The following is a 9,609-nucleotide window of genomic DNA, read 5'->3' on the forward strand; positions in this document are numbered from 1 at the left end:
TTTTAGAGAAAGAAGCAGCATGTACAAAGCTCCTGGATGTCACAATCAGACAAAGTGACAGGGAGCCAAGTAGTCGGCAGGGTTCAAATCTGCGCGGGGAGGCCCCAATGGATTTCGAGTCCATCGCCTTAACCTCTCGGCCACGACTACTTCCGTGTAACGTGCGATTTTCATTTCTGGATTTGAGCATCAGAGAACACCGGGGCCAACTATCAATGTGGATGGCGAAAATATTGTGTTGGCAAAAAGGAGTTCAACGACGTCTTCACCTACACGAAAAGACTGCCATGATCCGGATTTGGACTGGGGATGCTGCGGGCACAACGCAGAGTACTGAATGCTATACAGAGAAAGCAATCTTTCCACTTGCCCCGGGCCTGCACATACAGAGTCAATGGCAAGCTTCAGCTCAGTTCTCTCAAAGTCCCCCACCACCGCTTGCTTAGACAGTAGGGACTTTAAGCAATGTGGTTTAAGCTAATTTAAGATTAGGAGAGGTCTGCACAACTGTAAACCTTGGCCCGAACAGGGACTTGAACCCTGCACCCTCAGATTAAAAGTCTGATGCTCTACCATTTGAGCTAGCCAGGCTTTAGCTAAGGTACAGCCACCCTAGGGATATAACAGCACTTTCTCCTTAAAGTGTTCACGCTTTGTCAGCTTAAAGTTTGTGGCATTAAAGGATGAAGACCACAATTTATAAAGGGACGAGAGAGATAGGCTGTTCCTGCCAAAGCTAGGAACACTGACATTGAAAGAGTGAAGGTTTTTTTTCATGGCATGTTGCTAAGTCTAAGGTGGTTTCGACAAACGAGCAATTGGGACATAATGAGTAGGTTTCTGTTTGACTTTTCTAAGAGAGAATGAATGCAACATTTCAAAACACTAATATCCAAGATTCTCCATAAAATATAATGCGGCGACTCTTGAGCTGCCCAACGTGAAGGTCGTGAAGTTGTCGGGGGATGCCAAAGCCATTGCTCCGACTAACCTGAATAGAATGGCCAAAATCACAGATGATCTGGGCCTTTTGAAACGACGCCCACTTCAGGCTTGAAAAGAGCCCAGTTTCCATGTTAGCAGCTCGTACAAAGATCCTGGATGTCACAACTCCTGTCGCAATCAGACAAAGTGAAAAAAAGCCACGTAGTCGGCAGGGTTCGAACCTGCGCGGGGAGACCCCAATGGATTTCAAGTCCATCGCCTTAACCTCTCGGCCACGACTACACTTGATAGGGAGTCAAATGCTATTTTCCTTTCTGGATGTGAGCAGCAGAAAACACTGGGGCCAACCATCAATGTGGTTGTGCGCAGCAGAGGGTCCACTCGGCTAAAATATTGTGTTGGCAAAAAGGAGTTCAACGACGTCTTCACATGCACAAAAAGACTGCCATGATCTGGATTTGGACTGGGGGTGCTGCGGGCACAACGCAGACTACTAAATGCTATACAGAGAAAGCAAACCACTCGCCCCGGGCCTGCACATACAAGAGTCAACGGCAAGCTTCAGCTCAGTTCTCTCAAGTCCCCCATTTATTTATAAACTAACGACGTCTTTACCTACACAAAAACCTGCTCACCTCAGGCTTGAAAAGAGATTTTCCGTTTTAGAGAAAGAAGCAGCTAGTACAAAGCTCCTGGATGTCACAATTCCTGTCGCAAACAGACAAAGTGACAAGGAGCCACGTAGTCGGCAGGGTTCGAACCTGCGCGGGGAGACCCCAATGGATTTCGAGTCCATCGCCTTAACCTCTCGGCCACGACTACTTCCATGTCACATGCTATTTTCATTTCTGGATTTGAGCATCAGAGAACACCGCGGCCAACTATCAATGTGGATGGCGAAAATATTGTGTTGGCAAAAAGGAGTTCAACGACGTCTTCACCTACACAAAAAGACTGCCATGATCCGGATTTGGACTGGGGATGCTGCGGGCACAACGCAGAGTACTAAATGCTATACAGAGAAAGCAAACCACTTGCCCCGGGCCTGCACATACAGAGTCAATGGCAAGCTTCAGCTCAGTTCTCTCAAAGTCCCCCACCACCGCTTGCTTAGACAGTAGGGACTTTAAGCAATGTGGTTTAAGCTAATTTAAGATTAGGGGAGGTCTGCAATAAACCTTGGCCCGAGCAGGGACTTGAACCCTGGACCCTCAGATTAAAAGTCTGATGCTCTACCATTTGAGCAGCCGTGCTTTAGCTAAGGTACAGCCACCCTAGGGATATAACAGCACTTTCTCCTTAAAGTGTTCACGCTTTGTCAACTTAAAGTTTGTGGCATTAAAGGATGAAGACCACAATTTATAAAGGGATGAGAGAGATAGGCTGCTCCTGCCAAAGCTAGGAACACTGACATTGAAAGAGTGGAGGTTTTTTTTCATGGCATGTTGCTAAGTCTAAGGTGGTTTCGACAAACGAGCAATTGGGACATAATGAGTAGGTTTCTGTTTGACTTTTCTAAGAGAGAACGAATGCAACATTTCAAAACACTAATATCCAAGATTCTCCATAAAATATAATGCGGCGACTCTTGAGCTGCCCAACGTGAAGGCCGTGAAGTTGTCGGGGGATGCCAAAGCCATTGCTCCGACTGCCTGAATAGAATGGCCAAAATCACAGATGATCTGGGCCTTTTGAAACGACGCCCACTTCAGGCTTGAAAAGAGCCCAGTTTCCATGTTAGCAGCTCGTACAAAGATCCTGGATGTCACAACTCCTGTCGCAATCAGACAAAGTGAAAAAAAGCCACGTAGTCGGCAGGGTTCGAACCTGCGCGGGGAGACCCCAATGGATTTCAAGTCCATCGCCTTAACCTCTCGGCCACGACTACACTTGATAGGTAGTCAAATGCTATTTCCCTTTCTGGAAGTGAGCAGCAGAGGACACCGGGGCCAACCATCAATGTGGATGTGAGCAGCAGAGGATGCACTAAGCTAACATATTGTGTCAGCAAAAAGGGGTTCAACGACGTCTTCACCCACACAAAAACCTGCTTGCGTCATGCTTGAAAAGAGATGTGGGTTGCCCAATTTTCCGTGTTAGAGAAAAAAGCAGCTCGTACAAAGCACCTGGATGTCTCAATTTCTGTTGAAAACAGACAAAGTGAAAAAAAGCCACGTAGTCAGCAGGGTTCTAACCCTGCACGGGGAGACCCCAATGGATTTCAAGTCCATCTCCTTAACCTCTCGGCCACGACTACTCCTGCCAGTTAGTCACATGCTATTTTCTTTTCTGGATGTGAGCAGCAGAGAACACTGGGGCCAACCATCAATGTGGTTGTGCCGCAGCAGAGGGTCCACTCGGCTAAAATATTGTGTTGGCAAAAAGGAGTTCAACGACGTCTTCACCTACACAAAAAGACTGCCATGATCCAGATTTGGACTGGGGATGCTGCGGGCACAACGCAGAGTACTAAATGCTATACAGAGAAAGCAAACCACTTGCCCCGGGCCTGCACATACAGAGTCAATGGCAAGCTTCAGCTCAGTTCTCTCAAAGTCCCCCACCACCGCTTGCTTAGACAGTAGGGACTTTAAGCAATGTGGTTTAAGCTAATTTAAGATTAGGGGAGGTCTGCAATAAACCTTGGCCCGAACAGGGACTTGAACCCTAGACCCTCAGATTAAAAGTCTGATGCTCTACCATTTGAGCTAGCCGGGCTTTAGCTAAGGTACAGCCACCCCAGCTTAAAGTTTGTGGCATTAAAGGATGAAGACCACAATTTATAAAGGGATGAGAGAGATAGGCTGCTCCTGCCAAAGCTAGGAACACTGACATTGAAAGAGTGGAGGTTTTTTTTTCATGGCATGTTGCTAAGTCTAAGGTGGTTTCGACAAACGAGCAATTGGGACATAATGAGTAGGTTTCTGTTTGACTTTTCTAAGAGAGAACGAATGCAAGGGGAAAGAAGGGGAATCCACTCCTGTGGGCGATCCACTCCTGGTCAGCTGGCTGGATGACTCTGGTGAACTGCTTGGGTAGAAAATTCACCCAGTTTACCTCAGGAGGCTGCAGAGTGAGTGGGTGTCGTGGTGGTGCTAGTGACGTCTCATGAGCTGTGGGAGGAGCAGGAACAGGGACAGGAACATCGGGTGGGTCACTGGGTTGCAGTGTCGTCTCTTGGGCTATGGGAGTGGTAGGAGCAGCAACATCTGGGAGGTCTGTTGGACAGGTCAAAAGGTGACATTCCTCTATGTGCTGTAACAATCCAAGAGACCCCCAGGCCTTTGCACCACACTGCTCACACTGCTCCTGGGTGTGGTAGTCTGACAGGTGCTGCGTGAAGTCCTCGCACATCACCTCCTGACTACACAGCGAGCATGTGATAGACTTCCCCTCGCTCATCCTGCACAGAGCTGGAGTTTTCTGACCTACACCTGTCTGTCTGTGGTCCTGCTTTCCCAGCTGCTGCACTGGCATGAGAACCTGTAGCTGTTGCACCTGCACTGGCCTGAGAACCTGTAGCTGTTGCACCTGCACTGGCCTGTAAACTCTCAGCTGACCTGAGACACAGCTGACCTGCACTGGATGCTGCTTTCCCTGCTGACTGGGAAAACCCAAACTGGGTTGCAGCACTGGCCTGTGGAGCCCTCAGCTGACTATCACTGGATGCTGCTGTCCCTGCCTTCTCTGCTGACTGGGAAAAATAAAAGTGGGTTTACATTTAAAGTACATTTTCACTAATAATTACATACTCACACTGTTTAACACTGGAAACAAACAGTAGAACTGAGGAGAAAACATTTTCCATTACATTTTCCAGTATATTTTCATCACATCACAGGTTTAAGGATTCAATGGCATCGTTTACCTCGTGGTATCCACACTTGCAGGGGATCCTTTTCCCAAATATGTCTAGTTTGTGGACAGTAGTTTGACCTTTCAGGGGGGTCAGAGGACAATCAGCAATCCGCAGCATTACCGCCCTCCATCGCCTGGATCCTGGCCTTTTGCCAGTCGTAAATGTGTATTTTCCCTGGGCATACAGGGACATCACACCTGCCCAGTAGGCATCCGGTTTCCCAGTTTTTGTCATTTCTGCAGATATTAGGGACAATATATGGAAAATAACAAAAATAAACCGTAACAGATGGAAATACTACTCAACTAACGTTACTGATCACCACAAGCAAGGCTTTATTTCTCAATATTTCAGCAATATGTCTATCAAATAAAGCCTACCCTATCATATGACAAATGTGTTGATTGGTAACAGTAATTAATTTCACAATTTATTTTACTCAGAAAGTTAATTCATAGGTCTAACGGTACTCTTCAAATAGGGTCTTCGTGCTGACGTCACTAGATTATTAAAAAAGCACACAAAAACACCTCAGGCGTTTACGGTTTTCACATCACAAGACAGACACGCAAAAGACACTTAAAAACGTTCAGTAAAGAAAATAATTAACATAACTTAACTTAGCTGCTAGCGATCAGCGTTACATTATCCCTTAAGGTTTGTGACCGTCTTATCAAACTTACCGAAAAACATCCAACGTTTGTCACAGCAGAAGTATTTACAAACACACCACATACTTTTACGATTTCACTTCAGTGATTTACATAATTTTAGTAAGTTCTACTTACTTTTAGTGTCAAGAGATATTCGCCGCCGGTAAATAAAGTTACCTCAGGATCAACTGTCGTCTCCGAGTCTGTCAGTCAACCAATGAGAACACTGTCCGCACGGGGCCCGTTTCGACGCATATGATTGGCTCTTTTGCCCCCCTGAAGCATATGATTGGCTCTTTTGCCCCATCGTTAGGACTCTGTTTGGATTCTGTTAGGAGTTGTTTGGACTTGTTAGGACTTCGAGAGCAGGCCACGACTACTTCTCGCATTAGTTTTGGATGTGAAACGCAGTTTGCAGACCAGACAGTTGTCAGCTCTTCTTTCTTTTGTCAAGTCATGCAGTGTGAAACCCCCTGTCGTCGGTGCATCGTGCACACAGCAGCAACTGAACGTTACCCCAGATAGTCGTTTAGTGTGAAAAGAACAGTGCCCCGACTACTTTGAAAATTGTGCAGTGTGAACTCGGCATTCAGAACTCATTTGGTCACAGGCAACTGAAGTTGCAACTTCGTAAAATAAAATGACCACTAGAAGACACAATTTCACTAAAATGCTTCAGAATGCAGAAGACTATTGGTCAATAGACAATACTGGTTGAAACTTCACATTCTATAGCAATCAAAAATAGAATGGTTTATCCAATCATTGCATTTGGATTTAGACGTTTCCATGTCAACACTATCAACGCCAAAATGAATCAGCATCAGTCAGGTGGTACAACTAGAGCACTGCAAGTTGTTTACGTTCATTATCACTGCATGTTATGCATTTTAGACATGAGGCAATTTAGTGCAGTCTTTCATCTCGTGACACTTTACAGACTCTGCTGTGTGTGTTCAAGCATTTTGAAGGAGGCGCAGCTTTGGAGGGTGGGATCTCACGCATTGATTCCAATGAGCCATTATGTGAAAACAGCCGAACTAACACTGGAATACAAAAATCGAATTCCTTGTTTTCCCCACTAAAAAAAAAAAAAAAAAAAAAAAAGTGGTCTTACAAGTGTGAGATTTATTTGGTGATAAACAGGGAAAACACACCATACAGCCAATGGTTAAAACAGCACAGTTACAGTAACTGCATGCATAGCCACATTAATTATGGCCAGGACATTAGCCATAAGGGTAAGGAGGCTTGGGCGGTTCGGCTGCAGGCTTCACTGGAGGCTTCACTGGAGGCTTGGGCGGTTCGGCTGCAGGCTTCACTGGAGGCTTGGGCGGTTCGGCCGCAGGCTTCACTGGAGGCTTCGGGGGTTCGGCCGCAGGCTTCACTGGAGGCTTGGGCGGTTCGGCTGCAGGCTTCACTGGAGGCTTGGGCGGTTCGGCCGCAGGCTTCACTGGAGGCTTGGGCGGTTCGGCCGCAGGCTTTCCTGGAGGCTTTGGAGGTTCGGCTGCAGGCTTTCCTGGAGGCTTTGGAGGTTCGGCTGCAGGCTTCACTGGAGGCTTTGGAGGTTCGGCTGCAGGCGTCACTGGAGGCTTTGGAGGTTCGGCTGCAGGCGTCACTGGCAGTTCGTCTGAAGGCACCGGAGGTTCGGTAGAAGGCTCAGGCAGTTCAGCAGAAGGTTCCGGCAGTTCTGTAGAAAGCTCCGGCTCTTCTGTAGAAGGCTCCGGCTCAGGTAGTTCAGCGGAAGGCTTCACTGGAGGCTTCGGAGGTTCAGCTGCAGGCTTTCCTGGAGGCTTTGGAGGTTCGGCTGCAGGCTTCACTGGAGGCTTTGGAGGTTCGGCTGCAGGCTTTCCTGGAGGTTTTGGAGGTTCGGCTGCAGGCTTCCCTGGAGGTTTTGGAGGTTCGGCTGCAGGCTTCACTGGAGGCTTTGGAGGTTCGGCTGCAGGCTTTCCTGGAGGCTTTGGAGGTTCGGCTGCAGGCTTTCCTGGAGGCTTTGGAGGTTCGGCTGCAGGCTTTCCTGGAGGCTTTGGAGGTTCGGCTGCAGGCTTTCCTGGAGGCTTCGGCGGTTCGGCTGCAGGCTTCACTGGATGGATACAGATAGTCAACTTCAGTCAGTCCGATTAGAGGCATTCATTCTCAGATACATCACAAAAACCAAATACCAACTTTTACTCCTAATTATTAATCATGATCGTATTAATGAATCATATGAATTAATTTTGTAAAGCCATCCTGTGCTTTAAACCGTGCTATTGGCTGAATACTTTTTAAATTGAGAACGATTAATTATAAAACAAGAAACTGAAATGAGGAAGCGGACTCAAACACTAATATAATAACAAATACCTGCAAATGGATCCATACACTGATGTCCACATCCATTGCTGCAGCATTTCTCATTGTTCGGACAGTCACTGTCATAGTAACACAACTCTGCACACATTCCTGCTCCAGAATTTGTGCTTGGACACTCCCCTGCCTTTGCTGTTATAGAGACACATGACAGAGAAACCACATCACTGAATACTGAAGGTCTCATACACTATGAAAAATCGTAGAAGGATTTACCGGAAAATTCAGTCCATCTACTTCATAGTTTCACATTTAGTTCAATGCGTTACTTGCGGTTTCTTTGCAATTTGTGAAACTTACTAGCAATTCCTGAGTGAAAAAATTCAGGGTTTTTTTCTGGAAGACGTATAGCATGAATAAATAATTAAAACTCACTGAAAACAGGCGGCACACACGCGGCCCCACAGGGAAATTGACAGCATTTGTGTCCTCCAGAGCAGTCTCTATCAGAAGTGCATCCTCGTCGGGAGGGCACGACCGTCAGCATCGCCGGACAATGACCAGACACTACAGAAGAGGATTCAAGAGGTGCTGTAATAGTTTGCTTCAGCATTTCCAAGTCAGGGGTCTCAAACTTCATAATATTCACACATTTATCTGCTTCAATTCAAGTAGCTTAGAAATCTACCATTTTTCTCTAAACTGCATCAATCGGTTTCAAAGTGCAGTTACAACCTACCCCACTGTAGAAAGCATGGACATCAGTTATTATGTTGTATACAAATTTACTGGTGTACATCTTCAAAAATGATGCCATCCCCATGACCACCCTCATTTCCTTTTAAGCATTTTAATAAGCTACTCAACAGAAAACAAAACGAATATAGAAACCCACTATATATGTAAAATGCAGAGTTATCGGTTATAATTAGCCCCGCCATGTTATATTGTAGGCTCATGCATTTCTTGATGAAAAGTTGAAACTCAGGATTGATACTGTCCGGTAACAATTTTGTAGCCATATTACACTAATGTTCTTGTTTTACAGTAAACAAATGCCTATTAGCGATTATATGGGTTTTACTTGTACAATGAAAAATGCATAAACATATGACAGTTTGCATATTTATACTTGCTTATTATTAAAACTAAACCAACATACAAAGATGAACTTCAACTTGACGGCTATACTGTATTTTTGTAAGCAGATGTGTCTGAAATCCAATTTTGTAAGGCACTTTATTTATGCACTTCTTCTGGCTGCATAATGAAGCAAAAAGAACTTCTCACCTAGGACTCCAGCATCTGTTGTGCTTAAACAAGCAGACAGACACAATAAAACAGCACTACATGAGCAGTACACTTGAGCTGTCATCCTCTCAGCCTGCAATCTCAAAATCAGCTCTGCTGGAAGATGCACTGAATTAGTGAGTCTACAATAAAACTACAAAGAAAAACCCCCTGTTGCTGCATCAAAATATCAGCGGAGTCCCACAACAAACGCTATCAAAGGGGTTTAAAACACTTTTTGAAAATGCGTTTTTAAAGATCCAATTGGGGGTCTGGGTAACTCCAACCCTAATGAAAATCACTTGCCTGTAGCTTTCTAATATAGCCTAATCTTGAAGACCTTGATTAGCTTGTTCAGGTGTGTTTGATTAGGGTTGGATGTCGTAATTAGGAGATGATTGATTGTTTTTATGGCAACACTATCAACGACAAATGAATCTGCAGTGGTCAGGTGGTACAGCGATCACGTGGTACAAGTCGGAGTTCTACCACAAGTTACAAGTTGTAATTATGACTAAACTCCTACACCTAAACTCTCCAGGAAATGGATCTCTACTGGAGACTGGCATA

General features: G+C 45.6%; 1 protein-coding gene across 3 annotated transcripts; it reads right to left on the bottom strand.

The window, feature by feature from the left end:
* Nucleotides 1–6,475: 6,475 nt before the first annotated feature.
* LOC311278888 (uncharacterized protein) lies at nucleotides 6,476–9,401 on the bottom strand. 3 transcript variants are annotated; one of them, XM_084390012.1, is made up of 5 exons: nucleotides 9,040–9,337; nucleotides 8,185–8,316; nucleotides 7,804–7,941; nucleotides 6,780–7,540; nucleotides 6,476–6,733 (listed from the first exon to the last, which is right to left on the bottom strand). In XM_084390012.1, the coding sequence occupies exons 1-5, from the start codon at nucleotides 9,122–9,124 to the stop codon at nucleotides 6,731–6,733; spliced, it is 1,119 nt and encodes a 372-aa protein (XP_084246138.1). In that variant the 5' UTR covers nucleotides 9,125–9,337; the 3' UTR covers nucleotides 6,476–6,730. The 3 variants fall into 3 exon arrangements, with proteins under 3 accessions (XP_084246138.1, XP_084246136.1, XP_084246137.1); XM_084390010.1 differs by having other exon boundaries at nucleotides 6,476–7,540; nucleotides 9,040–9,401; XM_084390011.1 differs by having other exon boundaries at nucleotides 6,476–7,507; nucleotides 9,040–9,334.
* Nucleotides 9,402–9,609: the final 208 nt, after the last annotated feature.

This window comes from Rutilus rutilus (genome assembly GCF_951802725.1).
Source record: "Rutilus rutilus genome assembly, chromosome: 19".
NCBI lineage: Eukaryota > Metazoa > Chordata > Actinopteri > Cypriniformes > Leuciscidae > Rutilus > Rutilus rutilus.

Coding starts and splice junctions, on each gene's coding strand:
- LOC311278888 (XM_084390010.1), bottom strand. CDS start 9,124: ATGACAGCTCAAGTGTACTGCTCATGTAGTGCTGTTTTATTGTGTCTG. Junction 8,317..9,039: donor AACAGATGCTGGAGTCCTAG/GTGAGAAGTTCT, acceptor CCTCTTCTGTAG/TGTCTGGTCATTGTCCGGCG. Junction 7,942..8,184: donor GTGTGTGCCGCCTGTTTTCA/GTGAGTTTTAAT, acceptor TCTCTATAACAG/CAAAGGCAGGGGAGTGTCCA.